This window comes from Sesamum indicum, linkage group LG1 (assembly GCF_000512975.1).
Source record: "Sesamum indicum cultivar Zhongzhi No. 13 linkage group LG1, S_indicum_v1.0, whole genome shotgun sequence".
Taxonomy (NCBI): Eukaryota; Viridiplantae; Streptophyta; class Magnoliopsida; order Lamiales; family Pedaliaceae; genus Sesamum; species Sesamum indicum.
This window is the reverse complement of record NC_026145.1, coordinates 13,582,206-13,604,182: the sequence shown is the minus strand read 5'-3', so window position 1 is coordinate 13,604,182 and position 21,977 is coordinate 13,582,206. Positions and strand designations below refer to the sequence as shown.

Here is a 21,977-nt window from a genome sequence, read left to right as displayed (position 1 = left end):
AGGTCGGTAACCCATATTGATGAAATCACTAGTGATTTGTTAAGTACTTAACAAGAAAGTTAATAAGAAAAAACATAAATTTGACAAGCACACTGCACAAACATCTTCATATTCCCCCAAAGGTGGTATAATACTCGGTGTCATCCACATAACTTAAATATCATAATTTGTTAAGGAACTTTGTTGAAAACAGAAAGGAAATTTAACAAAATGCAGACATCATGATACATAACAGATGAACTCCATTCCCGGTATGTCTCTCCTCAGCCATCCATTGGAAGAGCCAGGTAAATTCTGCAAGAAAAAACAATTTCCCAGTGAGAAACCAGAAATTCAGGACATATCAAATATGTGTTTAATCCCTTCAGAAGAGAATGTTGAAATTACCATTTACGGTATATAAAACATACAACTGCAAAGCTTTTCTTGACATAGTTGTCTTAGCACGCAACTTGATGCTTGCAAGCCAAATGGAAAGAAAGATACAAGAAAAAAGGAAGCAAAATCAGTATGCAAGAGATACTTACAAATTTTGTTGAAGGCCACAATGTCGACACTCTGGACATGTTCATTTATTGGTTCAGCTGTCAGATAATCCTCGATGAGGTTGTCGACGGAGACCAAGTCATCCACAATGGTGATCATAATCTGCAGCTTCTTGATGCCATATCCAACAGGTACAAGTTTTGCTGTAAACACCAATCTGTTAATTATCGTTCTTAAATGGTTATCGTGGCTCACGATCAAAGCTCCGATACAAGAAACCTCTATGCAGAAAATACACACCATAATTCTCATCCAAGAACGAAAGGGGGACACCATTACCATTTACACTCACACCAATGAAAGTCGTGCATCCTAATGTGAACTGTGAGCTTGGGTATACACAATCTAACTACACCAATCCCTAGGAGGAGAAAAGCTTACATGCTCCCCAAAGGAGACCTTCCATCTGCACACTTCTGACAGCTTCCTCAAGCTTCTTCATATCAGTCTCATCATCCCATGGTTTTATGTCCAACAGGACTGATGACTTCCCAGCTGGCGGAAAAAGTTAACATCAGCAAGAGCCAAGAAATCATTGCTACTAGGAGATGGAGAAATCTATGTAATAAATGCAAATAAAATGTCAAATCCATTCTTTTTCCATGATATTCGGACAGACAAGACGTATCCATCATAAGATTCAAAACCAATATTCTCAAGTAATTAACGTTAGGACTTAGGATAATACATCGAAAAGAGAAAATGCACTATATGCACATGTATAATGAAGGACTCACATTCTTTCTTCTTTGCAGAAGCCTTAACAGCAGCTGCACGTTCTTCAGCAGCCTTCTTCTCTTCCTCAGTCTCCTCACCAAACAAATCCACATCATCATCATCATCATCATCGGCAGCTGAGGCCTGAAATTGACATTTCACATCAATTTTAAGCTCATAAATATGGTTATTAACTTCAGCTGATTCAATTTATAAACACTTGGATATCAAGATTAACTAAGTCAGCGAACTGTAAGCCAATCCATTTAATGAGGGCTCATTAGAGAGAATTCCAATATCAGAAAAACCTGGATAATATAAAATTATATTCCAATATCTTGCCTTGTTGTCTGCAGCAGGAGGAGTTGCAATAGCTTCCGTGACTGGAGCTGAGCCCTCAACAGTTACACCACTTCCTTCCCCAGAAACTCCACTGCAAAAGAACAAGCAAATGCATAAGCAAGCTAACTGCAAAATTCTCAGATTCATAATTCAAGGAAGACAAGGACATACGAAATCCTCAATAATGCTTCAATGTGGTTGTACCACCGTGACACATTCACATATTCGGATGATGGAGGCTTAGAGAGGGCAGCATGAACAGTGAGATCATCTTTCGAAGCTTGATACCTGAAACAAGGAGTATTAACCAACACGAACAATTTATGACCTATACAAGCAGAGAGATTGGTGCACAATTGCATTCATTTTTAGCAATTAAGGTATGCATCAAATCATATTGATTCTTAATTATCTTCACAATATACACTTCAATCATCCGAATCTAAGGTACAGATTGCTGTTCGCACGTACAGGATTCAAAGGTAACAGTGTACAAATCAGTAAGGAAAACCAAAGAAACTCAAGATATATAAAAATAAAAAAAAAGTAAAAAAGCTAAACTCACCCAGTAATGTAACTGCGAGATAAAAGGTAATCATCAAGCTTCTTGAGGCCAGCAGGTGAGCTGAGGTCGTAAAAAGTGACAGCCATGGCTTAAGAACGAGCGGATTCGAACTTGGTCAGTTCTGGCAAGCAAGAAAGTAGAAGCTTGAGTGAAACTTAAAAGACCAAATTCAATTGCCATGTCAATCAAATCAAATCGAATCGAATCGAATCCACGCGAAACCAAGGGCTCTCCCAGGGACATTAACACAATCGGATTCATATATACATCTAGAATGCGAGTGCACGCGCCCGTGTGTGTGTGAGAGAGAGAGAGAGACTTACGGAAGCTGGGCTGCAATTGTGGAGAATTGGAATGGACGAGAATTAAGGAACAGAGATTCCTCTAGGGTTTTATTTTTGCTGCCTCATGATTGGGTCTGTTCCGGGAAATTGCAATTTAGTACTAAAACTTACAAAATAATAAATTTTAGTCCCTCATATTTCACTAAATTAGAATAATTTTAGTCATATTGTTAGCTCTACACCGATAAAAGCACATGAAACCATTAATTTACCTTCACTATTTTGCAAGTTTGATACCACAGTGTTCAAAATAATGTATATTAATTCCGTATATTACCATACTATTGTAAATTTGGCAACTCTATTAAAAAATAATAATAATAAATAAGTGTAATGCGATGCAACCATTAATATATACTGAGCTATATTTTTATATAAATACTTTAAATTATTCTCACATCTAAAATTTTTATCAATTACATTATACGAGTAGACATATTTACATTTCCTTGAAACTGGAATAAAAAAAATTCATAGTACGAGGACCTCAAATATTTTACAATTTTGGTGGTAGGCAAATAACTGACAGTCAGTTAGCAAAATAAATACGTATTATGAAAGAAGGAAAAACATTGATAAAATACTCGAGGGGATCACAAAGGAAAGTTGTATTTCTAGTATCAACCTGCAAGGTGATCTGCAAGAGCAGTACTAAACTTTGGTAAACTGCTATTTTTAGACCATAATGTTTTCTTGACTTGCTTTCAGTAGTTTTACAAGTTAGGTACCATAATTTTAAAAACTATCAATTTTAGTCCCATATGTAACCATATTATGACGAATTTGACTACTATATTGAACGAATATATAAAAAAAAATAGCTTTCAATTGAAATTCATACTTCAAAAATATTAAAATTATTCTGATAATCTTTCGTCCACGTGTTAATTATACTCTAATTTTGAAAAATAACTGACACTTACAACCTAAACTGTTTATTAAATATCATGGGATATTGAGATATTAATTAAGAGCCTATGGTTTATGATAATGTTAATCTCTGCTCAGAGTAATATTTATAGATTATACTACGCAGTGACATATATATATATATGAAATAAAAATCCTCAGGTGGATACATACAGAATATATTAAAATAATTTATGATAAGTCGTAATTTTGCTCTCCAATATTTTTTCGTAACATGAGGTGTTGCAGTTGATCTGTACGTTTATTGTTTACCAATATTAATGCAATTACTATTGATTGCTTTTATTTGTCATTAAATTAAAAAATGCCAAAGAAAAAAACTTAATGCTAAATTTAAGACAGTTGATTAAAAATCATAAATCCAACAAGCCCAAAATCCCAAAGCCTCTAAACGGACGAATACTTGGCCCAAACCAGGTAACAAATATTAGTTTATTAATCCAAACATTTAAAAGAAGGCCATGAACGGAAAATCAGCAAAACCCGCCATGAAGTGAAGATAACAGAGCAGTCCCATTCTCACATAAGCTATCCATTGGGTGAAGAGAGCGAATTCTGCAACAAAAGTTCCCAGAAAAATTCAGGAAATCAAAGGATAATAATTATCAGAGGCATCTTATGCTGTAAACATACGATTTAAAAGTCTTAGTTAGCGTAGAGCTGTCTATGCGAGTAGGAAAAACAAGAAAAGGTTCAACAAAGAAATAAGAATAATGAGTGCCACTGACAAGAGGATACTTACAGATTTTATTGAAGGCCACAATGTCAACACTCTGGACATGTTCATTTATTGGTTCGGCAGTAAGATAATCCTCAATAAGGTTGTCAACAGAGACCAAGTCATCCACAATGGTAATCATGATCTGCAGCTTCTTGATACCGTATCCAACAGGTACAAGTTTAGCTGTAACAATACAAATATTGTTAATTATCATTCTCAAAATGCTATTCAGCCATGAATGAGCATGTGTTCTAAATCAAAGGTCCTCTATGAGAGACCTCAGGCATGAAATAACACACAGCATACTATATACCTCCACCAACAATGGAGTAGACGATATGTTGTTGTAAACATAAAAAAGACAAAAGCAAGCATCTTTAAAGGAAAGGTGAGATAAACCTTGCACAACCTAACAACAGCTATTTGATTCATAAGAGAAGAAAGCTTACATGCTCCCCAAAGAAGACCTTCCTGCTGTACACTTCTAACAGCTTCCTCGAGCTTTTTCATATCAGTTTCGTCATCCCATGGCTTTACGTCCAACAGGACAGAAGACTTCCCACCTGAAACAAATAACATCAGACAGTCGAAAAACAATGTTTCTGCTACTAGTAGATGAAGAAATACATGCTATAAAAGATCAAACCCATTTTTGTTCCTCATAAGTAGGACATATAAAACTTATCCATCATATTATTAAAAGCCAATATTTTCAAGAAATGGATGAGGGTTAACTGATGAATAGTGTAAGCAGAATTCTTCCGGCTGCTGATATAGATAAGGAACTCACTTTCTTTCTTCTTTGCAGAAGCCTTCACAGCAGCAGCTCGCTCTTCAGCTGCCTTCTTCTCTTCCTCAGTCTCCTCACCGAAAAGATCCACATCATCATCATCATCATCATCCTCAGCAGCTGAGGTCTGCAGCAACTCACATTTGATTCAATTTTAATCTCATAAACAGTCATTCAACTTCAGATAGTTTACACGGTACAATATGACTTAAAAAATTTACTAGCTAGACAAAAATATAAGCCACTCTACCAGAGGCCACCAAATAGATAGAATTTCCAATGTCAGAAAGATTTAAGACAATAATAAGCAAATAATATTATAATATCTTGCCTTACTGTCAGCAGCAGGTGGAGTTGCAACAGACTCAGCAACTGGAGCTGATCCCTTAACAGTTACACCACTTCCTTCTCCAGAAACCCCTCTGCATAAGAACAATCAGATATATAAGCGAAGAACAAATTTGAAATTCGGGATATTTACGATACAAAGTAAATAGCACTTACGAAATCCTCAACAATGCTTCAATGTGGTTGTACCACCGCGAAGCATTCACATAGTTGGCTGATGGGGCCTTTGAGAGGGCAGCATGAACAGTGAGATCGTCTTTTGAAGCTTGATACCTGAAGCAAGGTACTCAGACGTGAACAAACATACACTTAAAATGTAATTTTAGCCTAAACACATATTTAAGCAGAGAGAATACTGGTATACAACTGCATACATTTTAATCAATTAAAATATGCATCAGATCATATAGACTCCAGAGATCTAAAAGGTTTCAAATCTTTTTAAGCAGCCGTTTTTCCTGCAACACCAATATATAGCTGCATCTAGAAATCAACTCTCACAGTCTAGGAAAACTTTGCAGTGGACAAACTAGCCAACCCCAAGCCATACATCAAACCATGATAAACCCACAAGCAGCATCATCACTTAGGCTATGAATAAGATTAAAAAGGGCTGTTGCAGCTAGGTTGTTAGATCTTGGAAGAACTAGTTCACTGTAGATTTGTCTCATGGATTTCATCACTTATACTGATCCTCAATTATGTATTCAACACAAACTTAGTCATTCAAACAGGTACAACTATCGCTCCAACGAACAAAATTGAAGCCATAAGAATAAGAAACTATTACAGAAGCCTTCTGTCAAACATTTTAAATAAGTAGAAAACTAAAAACCTCAAAAATAAAAGAATGAAAGAAAAACTCACCCAGTAATGTAACTGCGAGATAATAGGTACTCATCAAGCTTCTTGAGGCCAGCCGCAGAGCTGAGGTCGTAAAAAGTGACGGCCATTGCTTAATAACGAGCGGATTTGAACTTTATCTGTTCTGACAGCAAGAAGATTACGAGCTTCAGTGAAACTGAAAAACCCAATCGTACTGCCATATTCAAGTCCTATCTACCCCAGAGTAAGGGCTACAAGCAATCGTATTCACACACACGCGGGCAGAGAGAGAGAGAGAGAGAGAGAGACTTACAAAAGCTGGCTGCGGCCGTGGAGATTGGAATAGAAGAGAATTCGTAAATGGGAGGTTCTCTAGGGTTTTATTGATGGTTGGTGCCAGTGAGAGAAAAACCTCGTTATTTCTATTTAACCCCTTTATTTCCTCAGTAATTGATATTTACTCCCTGGAGTTGTGAAAATTGACGAAGGACCTGTTTGTGGCTCCCTTGGATACACATATCAATAAAAGAAAAATTAAAAATAAGCCAAAATCAATTTCTCACACAATTTTCTTTTACTAAATTTTGATATGTATATATATATATATGGCCAGTTTGGCCCATTAATTGCATAATTAATTATGATAAAAATGAATTTTTAAAACAATTACAATATTTAAACTCATAATTTTATAATTAATTATATACAAACTGCAATCTAAACGAAACAATATTGAATTCAATATCTTATGATCTATACTTTGGAATGTCCAAAAATGACCCATTTAATCCATTACATCCGTTCAATAAAATTTGAAACATAATAATAAATTCAATATTATTAATGGAATTACTAAAATACCCTTTAAATTTGCAGACGTCCCAACTTTAAACATATTTTGTGTTTTGAAATCATTATTTTATGAGGGACAACCAACTCATCAATAAAAAAATAATTATTTATAACTTATAAATATTTTTAAACACACATTAAGTGTGCCGTCTACAACCAGTACCCCCATAAGAGCAACAACAAAAACATGACTCCTTGTCAACAAACACAACACCAAAAAGCAAAGAAGAATTAAAGCATTAATGAAAACTATTCCTCTAAACTTCCACCAAATGCTTCTTCTTCTCCTCCTCATCCATGAAAGCAGTGATTGGAAAAGATCTCCCAATCCCCATAGGAGTCTTGAAGTGCATCTTTTCTCCCTCAACACTCATCTCAACTATAGGCACCCATAGAAGCAGCTGTTTGCTCTTCACACCACTCATCTTCTTCATCTTCCCCTTCTCCACGTACGCCGTCACCTCAACGTCGTACCTCACTAGCGTATTCGTCCCCACAAAGAAGTGCTCGTATGCCGTCTTCTGCTTCATCCAAACGAACCCCGTTTCACGTACTAGTCCGCACTCCTCGAGGTCCTTTAGAGGGAGCACGCCTCTCGGGAATCCTAGCTCTCCGAGGAGCTTCAACGAGTGGTCATAGCACTCTTGGGCTCCATAGACGATCTCTGCTCCTGCACGTTGGTTTTCTTGAGACTTCTTGCTGGCCATTTTGGATGAGGACTTGGATGGAGGATGTTGTGCTTAAATAGAAAAGTGGTGAGAGGGTGATTTGTGTTTGTTCAGTGGGAGTTGAGCTGGAAATGGTGGTATTGATAGAGTTGTTCACCAAACGGGGCGTAATAATAGTAGCGAAGTCATGCAATGTTTTGGTAGGTGATAGGGCTCACCAATTTCTGTCCTGCATTGTGCAGTATAAGTAACATTGGAGGTGAGGAAGTTTAGTGGGCTCAAACACATGAAGAATTAACCAAGTATGGATGGAAATATTAAGAAATGGATTTTAAATAATTTATAGTAAAAGAATTTGAAATTATAATTAATGTTTGCGTAAAATATAACTCAAAGTGAGAGTTTAAGGATTTTGAGTCTTTCCAAACATGGAATTACCGGCACAAATACGGATGATTTGTTATTAAAATTTTGAAGTTTCTGCCTTTGAATCCATCCATCTGAGGTTATCATTGTTCCTACCAAAAGGTCAAATCCCAAGAAGAGTCAATCTCAGTTTCACCAACAGGTTCAATCCTAGGATGCATAGATTCAGATTGATAAGTGAACCATGTCCGGTTAATGAATTCTTACTCGACGTGATCGTACACAAGACAAAACAAGACGGATACATACTAAGATAATTTTTAAGTTGATGGACTTGAAGTCATGAATTTCATGTCCTTAATAATTGTTCAAAACAATTATAAATTCAACCAATGTTGTTTTAATTAATGGTTAAGGCTCAATTTAGAGCTTACGAAACAAGTTTGAGATCATTGATTTAAATTGAACGTATAAATTTTTATCTCGCTCTTTATATGAATTATCGAAATTAAACCCACATAAAAAATTATACATATATTTATCTCACTTTTTATAAATATTTATTTCATTTTATGAAAGTCATTAAACTATCCGTGGTGGGAATTGTACACTATGTTTGGTTTATTTTTAATTTGTTTTGATGTACTTTGTGGAGATAGAGAGAGAAAAACAAAGATAAATAAATATGTGTTAAAGATAGTGTGTATGTTTGGATTTGTTTTTGGAGATAATATAAAATAAGTATGATATGTTTGATGTTGTTTAGTAAGAGACAAAAATTACTGTTCATTGTCAAATCATGTATCTTTTATATATATTTATATATATGTATGAGTATGAATATAATTTTTTTATTTGTAGGTGTAGAAAAACAAAAGAGGCACTGTTTCAAAACATTTCAAAACACCACCAAAACTTCCAAAACAAATCAAGGCAAACATTGTCCATGTTTTGGCCCATCTTAGAGATGAAGCAAAATCGAAACCAAACATAGTGGTAACTTCCTATAAATTTTCCATTTGTAACTCAATCATGAAACTTTACTTGTATCTGTTTTTGATAATCAACAAATCAAACGACATATAATCAAATCAACAAATCAAACGACATTTTTTGTACCAACTTTTCCTCCTCTTCTTGTACTGTTATTGTTGTTATTGATGTACTAATTGAATTCATATATTATATTATTATTTTTAATTATATTGATATAATTATTAAATTGATATATTATTAAAATAATAGCAATTCAGAAAATTCCAAATGCAAATTACCCTTTTCAAATTCTTCCTTCTAATTAAAATCCATTGATCAAAATATAGCATTAGTGAAATCAATATCTGATCATTTGGCTCACCAAGATGAATCATAGAATTAATATCAAAACTCCAAAGACAATAACCAAAACCTATATCAACAGTCAACACTCCATGATTAGTACTTAATTTAAGAGAATGACCAGCTGACAATTACTCACCCAGAAGCCCTTGCCTGTTTTTTAAGAGAATTTTTATTGCAAACCTTAATCCAATTGTTCATATTAAAACCAATATACGAGCATGCATACCAGAAGAAGTGAACACATGATACTGGAGTAGCTCAATATAAGCCATCATGGCAATATAGTAAAAATGAACAAGAAGAATAGTGTCATAAGCCATGCATGGAAGTCCATAATCGACAAAACAAATTTAACATCAACTGTCAACTATTACATAGAAAAGTCCTAAAATTTTAAGAAAAAGATGCTAACTAATCATCAAAACGCTTTCTTCCCTGCTCTTAGATGTAATTGAGGTTTCTTGTACCAAGCAAAAGCCTGCAGTTTGACACAAAAGTTTCAGTTAGTCCTGCCTTATCCTCAACCAACTATTTGAATATTCAGTTTACAGAAGCAAACTTGAAATTAATTTTAATCTCTGATAAGGAAGATTGTAAGGGAAGACGATTCCCTCATAATTGTCAAACGCACATCAAATAGACTATTTGCAGCATTCACTTCTATAGCTTATATGAGAAGAACTGCACAGGATGGAAGCACTCTAAACTAAACAGTTTTTCCAAGAAGAAGCTCTTTTCAGTTTGCTTTCAACATCCAAGTGCATGAAATTTACAGGTTCAAGTATGCCACTTAAGTGAACCAACAGTGATAAGAATTCAACTCCACAGACAGCTGAAGACAAAGAGTAAATTTTAACTGAAGATTCAAATATTCTCACGAGTATAGGCACACATGCAGTTGTGTGCACTAGACACAGCTAGACACCAATAAAACTGATGCCCCATCAAAAAATGAACCTTCATATTTTGGTGATACAAGATTCTAGATACAGTAGGCTTCAAGCATATAGGAATCAAACATGCCTGTCTGTCCAAATCCTTTAACATGTACCTCAATTATGTTTAAAAGCAAACTAGTAGGTCTGTTTTCTCATAAAGTACCAACTTTATTCAAACATATTATATCCCACCAAGGCCAAGTAACTTTTCTTAAATAATTCTGCACAGGTTCGTTCTTTGTGGCAATTAAGTACAATACATCTAATTCTTAACACACATTTAACAGATAATTCAAAACCAAAACTATTTACTCATGTAAATTGCTTCATTGGCATCACTGAGATTTTGCAGCAAAGTGCATATGCATCCGCAAAATCTGTATACTCAAAGAATATAGAATCGAATATAAAAAACATCCTTGATTATTCCTTTATTTCTGGGATATCTCTTGCCGCGCTTAAACAGATGCACCACAAAACACACCCCTACAACAAGCAAAACTCCCAGTATTCCACTGAACACCCGAAAGGGTTAAACTTTGCGCAATTCTTTACATGTAACTTTGAATCCAATAATCCACGCAAAGGAAAATCCAAATAAAATTCACATCAGACGATTAAAACCGCAGAAAATTAAGGGGGCGAAAAAACCTACCTATCAAGCCATTAAGTAGCACCGACGATAATATTGTTGATGGGAATGAAAATCAACTTGACGAAAAACCCGACGAAGCCCATCACGACAAACCCGATCGCCGTTCGAGTAGCGACCTTGGTGAACTCTAAACATCATTACAATCACATCAGACAACTAGTGAACCAGATCAACACAAGAATCAATCAGCTCATAGAAGATGCTCAGAGGAGTGAATACCTTTGCGATCGGGCTTGTGGCAGCGCTTAACGAGGCGAACGCTGTCCTTAGCGAAATCCCTGAGCGGATCGAAAACAGAGTCCAAAGCATCCATCTTCTTACAGCGATTCGAGTTCTCTCTAGATCTGGGGTGCGGAGATAATTAGAAATTGATGAGAAGTAAAATAAGAAGAATTGGGCTGTTATTTATACCGGAAAGAATCTGGAAAAGGTCAATGACACAAGGCAGTATGACGCTATCTGATACACCCAAAGTACCCCTGATGTTTGACGAATTTTTCCGTCTTTGCCATCTAACTATTATTCTAGGATTAAGGCGCTGTTTGGCTGCCGCATAAATCTAACAAATAAAATTCCACAAATTAAAGATGGCAAAGGTAAATTGCTAATTTTATGAGTATTCCCAAACTCATGCTTTGTTGGTTCTGTTTAAGGTTATGTTTGGATGGAAGATTTTTAAATTAAAAAAAAATAGTTTAGAATATGTTAATACTTACATAATGTAGTTCAAAATAAGTTATGATTTTTTTAAATAAATAACTATCTAAGTTTGAATATGTTATTAGGAATTTGAATTTTTTATTTTTAAATCTTTCAATCCAAAGACAATGTCAATTTTGTTTATATTTTGTATTTTATATTATATAATAATGTAGAATGAAAAAAAAAAAAAAAGTATATCTAACAATATGACTTGCTCATATCTTTTCTTACTGTAGTTTGAATAACCAACAATATGAAACAGGAGCAAGCATTCATATCTTTTCTTACTGTAGTTTGAATAACCAACAAAGCCAAACATGCTCATCTTTCTTTTATACTATTTTTCAACTTTTTAAATTATATGATAAAAAAATTTATCAATTTTTGAAATTCAAATTTACAGTTTATTTCATTTCTTCTCTTTAAAATTTTTTTGAATAAATTTTATCAAATTAGTATTTCAATATTTTTTAATAACTTCATAATTATATTTTTTTTTTTTTGTTTTAACTAGCCACTACTCCATAGTTCTCTCTCACCTTTCTTTTCCACATTTATTACAATTTATAATTTTAATTTATTTTCATTATCTCACACTACGATTTCTTTTCTATCATCATGGAGATCGCGTGCACAATGATAACTCGTTTAAAATAAAAAGGTAATAATTTTAATAGTAATATATATTTTAAAAATTTTCCATAATGATAATTAAAAGAACGACAGTCCCCAACAAACAAAGGTCGATATGTCCGAGTGGTTAAGGAGACAGACTTGAAATCTGTTGGGCTTCGCCCGCGCAGGTTCGAACCCTGCTGTCGACGCTTTCTTTTTCTTCACCTTAATTTTTGTTTTTACATTAATAATTCAGTTTGGTGATAACCGCCAACCGGATCAACCTGGAACATGAGATTAAGGAAGAAACTGAGAAATTAGTTAATTGGTAGTAATTAGATGCAAAACAAATGTGATGGAATTAAAATTTATGTAATTATTTTTTTATCAGAATATTATTTTCATATAATTCAATCTCAAAAGTAATAATTAAAGATGAGAGAAGCGACATGCAATAATTTGCATTACAAAGGTGAGTTTTACCTGGTTGACGGACCTATTAAACTATACTCTAATACCTTGGCTATCAATTGCTCTAAGGCCTAAGGAGTCATCCAGCTCAAATTAATCAATGTAACAGGCCACGGTGCACAAGGCCTTAGGAGCAAAATACAACACTTGTGTTAGTTGGAGTTTATTGATAAATTAATATCGACCTAATTATACGTAGCATATTGATAACTCAACAAAATCAGTTGATACGTTAACATTATTTTCCACTTCAAAAAATACATCAACTTGATTACGTATCAACAAGAAATTAAGAACAAAGGTTAGAAACTTCCGCCTAAATAGGGAATTTACCTATTAATGTGTCAAGTTTTATTTGTTGTTCGTACGGAATATGAGTGACATGGCTTACAACCGGACTAATCCAATTACATAAAATTAGACTTGAACGGGAATAGGTGGCAATGGAGGTGCAGAGTTGAGACAACTGAGGAAGAGACAGTTTCTCGTCGTTTGGCAGCATTTTTTTTTTAGTTTAATAAAACATATGAAAGTTGTTAATAAAAAGAAGAACAATTTCTGGAATTGTTTTTTATAATAATCAATTTACCTTATTATGGCGGTAGTTTTTGTATTTTATAATTTATCTAAAACCAATGATATGTCAATAAATATTAAATAATATTATCTGAAAATAATTGAATACTTAATTCAATAAAGTATCAAATTCTATTATTATGTATCTCAAATTTTATCACTCATTTCTATATACAATTTTAATCCCATCACACAAAGTAAACAAGACTGCATATACAGAAGCATTTTTTAACGCCCTATTACAACATGCAAAGGAAGGAGTCATATCAAAGGCTTGTCCATTTTCCGAAATGATCCAACATTTCTCACTTGTTGTCCTTAGACGATACGCTAATTTATTATGAAGAAGCTATTGTTGAGATGGTGTTGTATCAAGAGAATTCTCAATATATACGACGATACATCTAGTCAAGAGATCAACGACCATAAGTCGATGGTGGGTTTCAGTTGTAACACCAAAGTGGACGTCTATGTATGTATGTTTAGATTGAATATTCGGTGGGAGGATATACACAATATATAGTTGAAACTTCCATGGTTGATATAATAGTCAAGGCATAAGGTTTTCATTTTCCATTCATGATCGAGTTTTCATGGGTTGGAAAGAACGAAGTATCCTGCAAGCGGGCATAGAAATTCTTATTAAGGTGGTTGTGGAATCCATCCCTACATATGCTATGGCTGCTGATGTTGTATCGAGCCACACCCAGCAACTCCGTGTTCAACCTAATCATTGGAAATTCACCTATTCAAAATCTTATCCTCAATATTAGGATACTTCCAATTTATGTTTATATTAAATAAACTCAAAGTTCAGGATTATGTCTTATTTTTTAATCATTATAAAAACTTTTCATTGGTCAAAAACATCCTTCACTTTAAATTAATTATTGAGTTACTCTTATTTCTCCAAACAAAGTAACATATCCAAATACAATGATGAGAACAATTATAAATTACAGAAAAAATAAACTAAAATAGATCAAATATCTATATAAATATGAAGTTTCAACAAGGTCGATATGTCCGAGTGGTTAAGGAGACAGACTTGAAATCTGTTGGGCTACGCCCGCGCAGGTTCGAACCCTGCTGTCGACGATGTTTCTTCACTTGTTTTCTTTATTTTTCTCCCAAAATATAACCAAACAGATAACATGAAATTCCTGTTCTCATCCTAATTTTTGTTTTACATTAATAATTCAGTTTGGTGATGATTGGAACTTTGATGGGTATAAAAAAATGGGTGTGATGATAGACATAAATAATGTATATTTAAATTTTTTATGACTGATCAAATATCAAAAAAATAAGATTTTCGCTTTCATTCATAATTGAGATGGAATGAGGGTTAAAGGTTGGACTGAACAGATCAATCTCTTTTGAACAGATAAAGAAATTCTTATAGAGGTTGTTGGGCAATCCAACCCTACTTTAATTTAGATTGCCAACTTCGCTTATAATAGTTATGTTTGCTCGATAATTTTGAAAAATCTTCTCGATTGAACAAAACCATCTTCCCATTCGGATTTTAAAGACATATATATACTTATTGAATTGAATTGTGATATTTTGATGGGCTTACCTTGGTCACTAAGCCTTGTTTACTTTAGGCAAAGGAAGTGATTCAAATGCCTTCATATAAAAAAGAATTTAAATTTTATTAAATATTTCATAAAAAAATATAGTTGAAATGGAGAGTTGAAGCATTTAAATTTTTTTAATAAAGAAGCATCGAAATCTCTGAATTTGTTATTAGGGACTTGGACTTCTTAGCTGCAAATCCATCCATTCATCCGAACACAATGTAAGAGTTTTTAATATTTTATTATGTATTAGTGGACGGATTAAAGATAAAATAAGTCATATTGAATAACATAACAAGCAAGCATTCCTTATGTTATCTTTCTTTCTTTCCCTTATTCAAACAACCAAAAAGACTAACAAAGCAAAACATACTTTTATCTTTTTTTTTTAATATTTGTTAACATTTCAAATCATATTACAGCATGACAAATAAAAAAGATATATTTATCTATTTATATTGTTTAACATGGTCAAATATAAATAACTTAAAGTGTGAACGACAGAAGTCGATATGTCCGAGTGGTTAAGGAGACAGACTTGAAATCTGTTGGGCTTCGCCCGCGCAGGTTCGAACCCTGCTGTCGACGGTTCTTTTTTCATCTCTTTTCTTTCTTTATCTCCTAAAAGTACCAACAGGAAAGTAGTCAAAAGGACTAATTTAAAATAATGTTGTTATTAATTTTAGATGTACATATTATAATTTTAGAATCAATTATAGTATTCATCCAAAATGTAATGTTGTTATTAATTTTAGATGTACATATTATTATTTCTAAAAAGTTAAAACCTTTATACATGCTTGCTCCTATCTACATATTAAATCCAACTGTTAGCTGAATTGATTAAAAAAAGAAAAAAAAAAGAAAAAAAAGGGAAGAAAATGCTATTTTCAATCAAATGCTTTTAACAATTGCATTTTTGGATAATGTGTAAATACGCTTGTGAGCAATTTATGATGCCCTAACTTATGGTTGTGAACGAAGCTAAAATCACCCAAAGTATTTGTAACAAGAAAAAGAAGAACAAAAATTTATATATTTTACTAAAATAGTTTTAGTTTACAATAGTATAATATTTGATATTTTTATATGTATAAGGTTTCTGGTCTCAGCTCAGGCCCACACCACATCTGTAGTAATTCATTACAACGGGGTTTGAACCTAGGTCCCACTCCTTTGAAGAGGAAAATGACGACAATTCAACCAATTAGTTGATGATATCTATATTGTTAGTTTAAACCAGACATACAAAATACATCGTTAAAGATACATAAAAGTATTGATTACAATTCACAGGGCATCACAAATTTGTACCATAAACTAATAATACTTCACACTTTATGCTGGACTGACTCAAAGTACCTCCATATTTACCCATATAAAGCATTCTATTAGAAGAACCACATCAAGCTTTTCAGTTTTCAGTGTATAAACCATGACTTTTGATAGAGCTGCTAAAAGAAATTGGTATTTGCTATCCACGCTACCTCGTCTGCGTCTTCTGACAAGAACTAGCACAAATAATGAATCACTACACGGCCACGAAAACAATGATGCACAAGAACGGGACATTGATAGACGTAACTTAGTTGTGGATTGAGGATCTAGTGGTTAGAGAAGACCTCATGTCTACAATGGCAGACTCGTCGGCACCCAATTTGATAGCCTCTTTGCTTGCCCTTATGAACCTTGACACGGCACCCCTTACGTACTCATGAGCTTCCTTGACGTTCATCTTCTTCCCCATGTCGTCTGGGAAGCTGCTCAAGAAATGATCGCCATTTAGAACTGCTGCCAGTTGCACCACCTCGCCCTGGAACTCAGACAAGCCCCTGTTTTCGTCCGTCTCAGTTTTCCTTAGGGGAGCCACATCAGGTAAAACTTCTGCAATGTTTTATGGGAGTTAGTATTTGAATGACTATATTGATGTAAATAATTGTTTAAAGCCAATGTAAGACGTTTAGCTTCTTGCGTGCCTAATGAGTTGCAGGGAAGATTACCTGGGCAGTCGGTTCTTGGAGAAGTTAATTCACCGACGACTTGCTCAAACGTGCCGGCCCAAGCGTCTCTATGAGTCAGGAAGTTGGATGAAAGATTGAATATCTTCTTTATGGTAGCAGGGATTGAAGAATGTTCGAACTCAGAATTAGGGGTTGGACTGTTGGGCTTTCTTATCACTACATAACGAATGAAGAAACGGACATCATGAGCTAGCAATCATACTAATTACTAAATCTTGCAGCTAAAACGAGCAGCGTTAATAAATCAAATGAATTTTCTAGTTCTTGCTTTGTATTATTCCGGACACCAAACTAAAAGGACAATTGATAAAAAAAGACAAGGAAAGGATTGAATCCACAATTTCAAGCTGCATTAAGTACCAATGGCAGACCCCTTTGAAGTTATTGCAAGAGCCTATGTTTTTAAGTGCTACTTGAAGCTCAAGAGCAACATAATGAAGATCACTGTATGAGTCCTTAAGACAGGCAATGGAAAGGTCAAACATCCCATCATTATATATTGCCTTGGAAGTTAGCATATAAGTTAAAAACTAAATTTTGAACAAAAGACTAAGATTTGAGAATGATACCTGTTCCTTTCTTGATCCAAGGAGAGACCATTATTGTTGGCACACGAACACCGAGCCTATCAAACTTAAAGAAATAAGGTGAAGGGCCGGTGTTCCCATCTGGATTCGGAACATCAATGTAAGGAGTTTGGACATGATCATAGAATCCACCATGTTCGTCGTATGTAATGACCAAAAGGGTCTCATTCCACTGAGGACTGGCTCTCAATGTCTCGTAAACCTCCTTCACCAACTTCTGTCCATTAGCAACATCGTGGGACGGATGATCATCGTTGGCCGGCAACCCCTTCAAATCAAAGTACCTAGGCTCAATCACAGTCAAGCTAGGCAACTTCCCACTTCTAGCATCTTTCTTGAACTTCAAATCATACTGATGGAACTTAAATATGTACTTCAACTTCCTCATATTCCTATAAAACATCGTCGTCGGTATGTTCTGGAAATAAACACCAAAATTCAACCCATTCTCATGAAGTGAATCAAAAATGGTCTGCTGAGGGTAGCCTTTTGCCAACTGCTTCTTCACATGGCTTGTGGATCCATGAGAAGTTGCAGAGTAAACAAACAGCCTATTGGGCTGAGTTGGGCCAGGGATTGATGAAAACCATCTATCAAACACAGCAAATTCACTGACTAAAGCAGCATAAACTGGCACATTTTCAGGCCTAAATCCCTTCATAACAGTTTCAGATAAATTCTTAGACATGCTTAAAGCTTGCTCCACAAAACCAGACATTGAAGGAATTGAGCCACCACCAAATACCTGGTGCTCAACAGCTTCAAAGGAGTGACCCGGGTCCGGATCTACATACTCAGCATCATCAGTGAAGCAGATTTTTTCAGAACTGAGATCCGCCTTTGTTGAAACCGAATTGCATTCTCTTCCTGTAACCCCATTGATCAAAGGGTTCACAGATTTCTTCATCCACCCAAGCATGTGATCGAATGACCTGTTCTCCAACACTAACACCACAATAGTCTTGATGGGCTGCTGCTGCTGCTGAGAGGTATGTATAAAAACACTTGAAATTAACAAAAAACTCAAGAGAAAACTCCTCATTCTCTTGATTCTGAACAGATGGGCAGTAAATTTTTTGCTGCAAGTATAACTTATATGCACTGAAATGCACCAATCTTGGGGCAAGAATAAAGCTTTCCCCACTGCAATCTTAGTGGAGAAGGCTATTTACTGCAGCATTCGAAGGTTACAAAAAGAAAGGATTAAAGGACCACAAATTTGCAGAAATCTTGAAAAGAAAAGAATGTTCTGGTTTGTGTCTGCTGCTTTTAAAAGTGCTGCTGCACAAGTGGGATATCATAGTGGAGAAATGACAAATACATAAACATTTGCTATTATACTTAACATCTGAATCTCAACTTCACTGACCACTAAACGTTGGTAGAATAAGTGATATAGTGGCTTTCTGGGCGGTTTATTTTAAGCGTTTATCAATTTTTTGCAACTCTTTTTATAATTTATTCCGAATGTGGAAGTTATTGTAAATACACTGTTAATAGATTATAACATCAGATTAACTTAAATAAGAATGTTCTTGCATCAATGTATTTATCGTGTAATTAGTTCCGATCTGACTATATTCGATTTGGGCTAAAAATTTTCCTTGTTTAAGAGCGTCCTTAATAGTGGGCAGAATTTTGCTAATACAATCCAACTCAATTGACAAATTTGAGGTCTTATAACTATAAAGTTGTACACTTAAATTCTATCAACGTGTAACTATTTTTATACTTTAATGGTAGTTATGAGTCCACTTTACTAGTAATTATTGATATTTAATATTTGTTAGTGAGTATATTAATTGTTATAATTATCGATGATTGAAATTATGATATAGTTGTAATCAATTTACTCAACTAAGGTATTTCGATTTTAGAAGCTATGGTTACATATCAATACATGCATCATATACTTATCGACAACGCAATATAAATTTTATATAAATAAAATAAATATTCACACATTTGATAATGCCTAAAACCTCATATTTTATGAAGGCGCAATAGAACTCAACTTCGATTTTGACTATCAAACCACAATTATAAATATCGAGGTATAGATATTACACGCATGAGTTTTTATCTATTTTTATAGTAATTATAATTAATTATTAAAAATTGTTTGATAATTATATGTAAGGTTACAATTTAGTCTAGGATTCTATTCTCTTTTATAAAATAATTACAATATTCAAAGTATTAAAAAATTGAATAAAATACACAATAATAATTTTGCACCAAATATATAAAAAAACAACAACAACAAATTAGAATTTAATGGGCGCGCAGCACGTGACAAGGACCACATTTTGTGTGCCCACCGACTTTTACTTTATTCAATCTCCAAGCCCCGTCATTTTCCACATATGCCCCTTCGCTTTAACTTTTTCTTTGTCTTTTTTGGCATAGTTCGAGCACATTATTGAAAGGGCAAATATATCAATTCCAACGTTCAATATATATATATATATATATATTTTAATAAAAAAAAATATAATTTTAGTCTTTAAATATATAAACAAATCAGATAAAATGAGAACATGTGATGTACCTTAAATGCACACATTTTCCAAACAATTATTTCCACTTGAAATATGGTTCAACAATTATGGAATCAAATCAAATTCCATCTTAATTATAACCACAAATATCCACGTTCCAATTTTTTTAAATACCAAAACAAGAGATCGTGGGGTGCAAGTTTTTTTTATAATTTTCAATTTTAATTATCGATGATTTGAATGATATAATAAAGTGCGATTTATAAGAAAAAAAAATAATTCTATAATTATTATGTGATAAAATCATTGATGAATTAATCTTATATAATTATAATCTTTATTTTATTTGTTTTCATTTGAAATGTATATATAAACTTCATCAGTTTCATCACTACCGTATTTCAAGAGAATATATAAACAATGTTAGCAATATAATTTTTTTTAAAATAATTCAACAAATTCATTTGTAAAAATCAAGTGTTCGACTAACAAAATATTTTATTTTCTCAATAAAAGATAGAATAGAATAAAAATCATAATAAAATATCAGAACAGTTCGATTTTTATTTGTTTATTTATTTTTAAGTAGGAAAACATTTCATTTCATTTCATTACAAAAGCTGGGCCTCAGTTCCCTCTGATTTAATTTTTTTAACGTATTGAATTAATTTTTTAATATATTTATATTAAATAACATAACAAATTAAATAATAATAATAAAAAAAAAAATCAGGCAGGCACCGACAGCCTTGATGGCCCCAGTGCGCCTTAAATCACGCATAAAAATCTATTTTTATTTATTTATATATTTTTGTAAATAGGGTCAGTATAAATCCGACAAGGCCCCACCCGCCTTTATTTTCCACCTTCACATTTAACCATAATTATCTCATCAAATTATTTAGTGGAACAATAATGTTACTAATTATTAATAAAATATTTAATTGATAATTCAAAAACTATCATTAAAAATATATATTAAGTGAAATAATTTTAATTTTATCACAATATCATTAATAATAGCAATTTGTAGTCGGCAAAGTCGTCACTATAATGCTTTTCAACGATAATTGTCGGTGATAACTTTTAATAACTGTCACTTATAATCTATGAAATTGCAAATAAGTTTTTCTTCACTTAGGTAGTAATTTTTAAAACCGAAGATGATTTTGGTCAGATAAAATAAAAAGACTTGTATACAATTGCATTGATATCCTGTTCCAGTTACATACACTTACATTTCAATTCTCGATTTATACAATTACGATAAACTATAAGATACATAATGTATCTAACTATATCCATTTTTTGGGTCGTAATCAAACCTAGAAAGTTCGCACGTAGCAGGTAACAAAAATCAACTTTCCTGTATTGAATATGTATAGATGCACGTATCTGATCTCCAGTTGGTCTTGAAAAGCTTCAAAGAAATCTTAGTAAGTTAGCTCCAGCCAAATGTGTATGTAGCGGGAAAATGCTACAAACAATCAGTTCCCGGTTCGTTTCAAGAATGCATAGACACTTAAACCAGCAACTAGCGCAGCACCAGCTGCAACGGCACCGTATGATGAAGCTGATGCATCTGCTTGAGCATGTCCCATAGTTCCGGAGCTGGATCCCCTTCGAAGACGAGAAGGTGCTCCTAAGTACTCTAAATGTAATCTTAGTCCCTGTTCAGGTTAATCGTCAAATTTGTTAGTGTCTTCTTTTTGTTTAAATAAGCAAATGACGATGATAAACTAGGATTAAGTGTATTTTACCCCCTATGTGAAAACAATAATAGAAAAAAAAAACTCCCTGAACTAAAAAAGAAAAAGAAAAATAAAATTACAATAATGGTAATGCAAACCCTAAACTTTTAAGTGAGAAACTCAATACTACCTTAGGGGAAGTCGTATTTTTCTGTTTTCAAAAAGTTTAGGGGGTCACATGGTCTTATCTTATCTTATCTTATCTTTTTTTTTTTTTTTGGG

General features: G+C 33.6%; 6 protein-coding genes and 3 non-coding genes across 13 annotated transcripts in view; 3 read left to right on the top strand and 6 right to left on the bottom strand.

Annotated features, from left to right (window-relative positions):
- LOC105166169 (elongation factor 1-delta) lies at positions 80-2,623 on the bottom strand. Its single transcript, XM_011085422.2, has 8 exons — positions 2,494-2,623; positions 2,171-2,291; positions 1,777-1,893; positions 1,606-1,696; positions 1,284-1,407; positions 928-1,041; positions 528-689; positions 80-294 (listed from the first exon to the last, which is right to left on the bottom strand). Coding segments are annotated over exons 2-8 (696 nt in total). The 5' UTR covers positions 2,257-2,291; positions 2,494-2,623; the 3' UTR covers positions 80-292.
- Positions 3,757-6,572, bottom strand: LOC105166155 (elongation factor 1-delta). 2 transcript variants are annotated; one of them, XM_011085401.2, is made up of 8 exons: positions 6,442-6,572; positions 6,171-6,291; positions 5,460-5,576; positions 5,287-5,377; positions 4,956-5,082; positions 4,615-4,728; positions 4,187-4,348; positions 3,757-3,999 (listed from the first exon to the last, which is right to left on the bottom strand). In XM_011085401.2, coding segments are annotated over exons 2-8 (699 nt in total). In that variant the 5' UTR covers positions 6,257-6,291; positions 6,442-6,572; the 3' UTR covers positions 3,757-3,997. The 2 variants fall into 2 exon arrangements, with proteins under 2 accessions (XP_011083703.1, XP_011083711.1); XM_011085409.2 differs by having other exon boundaries at positions 6,171-6,286; positions 6,442-6,559.
- Positions 7,073-7,704, bottom strand: LOC105166144. The gene has a single exon (XM_011085390.2). It carries the CDS (start codon positions 7,685-7,687, stop codon positions 7,238-7,240), a length of 450 nt encoding a protein of 149 aa, XP_011083692.1. The 5' UTR covers positions 7,688-7,704; the 3' UTR covers positions 7,073-7,237.
- Positions 9,591-11,329, bottom strand: LOC105166136 (protein transport protein Sec61 subunit gamma-1). Its single transcript, XM_011085379.2, has 3 exons — positions 11,168-11,329; positions 10,949-11,075; positions 9,591-9,833 (listed from the first exon to the last, which is right to left on the bottom strand). Exons 1-2 carry the CDS (start codon positions 11,259-11,261, stop codon positions 10,960-10,962), a joined length of 210 nt encoding a protein of 69 aa, XP_011083681.1. The 5' UTR covers positions 11,262-11,329; the 3' UTR covers positions 9,591-9,833; positions 10,949-10,959.
- TRNAS-UGA lies at positions 12,393-12,474 on the top strand. The gene has a single exon. It is a non-coding gene; the product is annotated as a tRNA-Ser (tRNA).
- Positions 14,329-14,410, top strand: TRNAS-UGA. Its single transcript has one exon. It is a non-coding gene; the product is annotated as a tRNA-Ser (tRNA).
- TRNAS-UGA lies at positions 15,402-15,483 on the top strand. The gene has a single exon. It is a non-coding gene; the product is annotated as a tRNA-Ser (tRNA).
- On the bottom strand, positions 16,142-18,856 carry LOC105166126 (non-specific phospholipase C6). The gene is made up of 3 exons (XM_011085367.2): positions 17,486-18,856; positions 16,896-17,072; positions 16,142-16,779 (listed from the first exon to the last, which is right to left on the bottom strand). The coding sequence occupies exons 1-3, from the start codon at positions 18,543-18,545 to the stop codon at positions 16,481-16,483; spliced, it is 1,536 nt and encodes a 511-aa protein (XP_011083669.1). The 5' UTR covers positions 18,546-18,856; the 3' UTR covers positions 16,142-16,480.
- Positions 21,239-21,977, bottom strand: part of LOC105166100 (CBS domain-containing protein CBSCBSPB1) — a 6,892-nt gene continuing 6,153 nt past the window's right edge. For all 4 annotated transcript variants that reach the window (XM_011085341.2, XM_011085332.2, XM_011085349.2 and 1 more), the window contains one exon: positions 21,239-21,674. In XM_011085341.2, coding sequence (XP_011083643.1) covers positions 21,492-21,674 — 183 coding nt within the window. In that variant the 3' untranslated portion in view covers positions 21,239-21,491. The remainder of the gene's footprint in view (positions 21,675-21,977) is intronic.

Coding starts and splice junctions, on each gene's coding strand:
- LOC105166126 (XM_011085367.2), bottom strand. CDS start 18,545: ATGAGGAGTTTTCTCTTGAGTTTTTTGTTAATTTCAAGTGTTTTTATA. Junction 17,073..17,485: donor TTGGATCAAGAAAGGAACAG/GTATCATTCTCA, acceptor TTCGTTATGTAG/TGATAAGAAAGCCCAACAGT. Junction 16,780..16,895: donor TCCAAGAACCGACTGCCCAG/GTAATCTTCCCT, acceptor AAAACATTGCAG/AAGTTTTACCTGATGTGGCT.
- LOC105166169 (XM_011085422.2), bottom strand. CDS start 2,256: ATGGCTGTCACTTTTTACGACCTCAGCTCACCTGCTGGCCTCAAGAAG. Junction 1,697..1,776: donor GAAGCATTATTGAGGATTTC/GTATGTCCTTGT, acceptor GTTCTTTTGCAG/TGGAGTTTCTGGGGAAGGAA. Junction 690..927: donor AGGTCTCCTTTGGGGAGCAT/GTAAGCTTTTCT, acceptor TGGTGTTTACAG/CAAAACTTGTACCTGTTGGA.
- LOC105166144 (XM_011085390.2), bottom strand. CDS start 7,687: ATGGCCAGCAAGAAGTCTCAAGAAAACCAACGTGCAGGAGCAGAGATC.
- LOC105166136 (XM_011085379.2), bottom strand. CDS start 11,261: ATGGATGCTTTGGACTCTGTTTTCGATCCGCTCAGGGATTTCGCTAAG. Junction 11,076..11,167: donor CCACAAGCCCGATCGCAAAG/GTATTCACTCCT, acceptor AATGATGTTTAG/AGTTCACCAAGGTCGCTACT.
- LOC105166155 (XM_011085401.2), bottom strand. CDS start 6,256: ATGGCCGTCACTTTTTACGACCTCAGCTCTGCGGCTGGCCTCAAGAAG. Junction 5,577..6,170: donor TCTCGCAGTTACATTACTGG/GTGAGTTTTTCT, acceptor ACCTTGCTTCAG/GTATCAAGCTTCAAAAGACG. Junction 5,083..5,286: donor CACCTGCTGCTGACAGTAAG/GCAAGATATTAT, acceptor GAGTTGCTGCAG/ACCTCAGCTGCTGAGGATGA.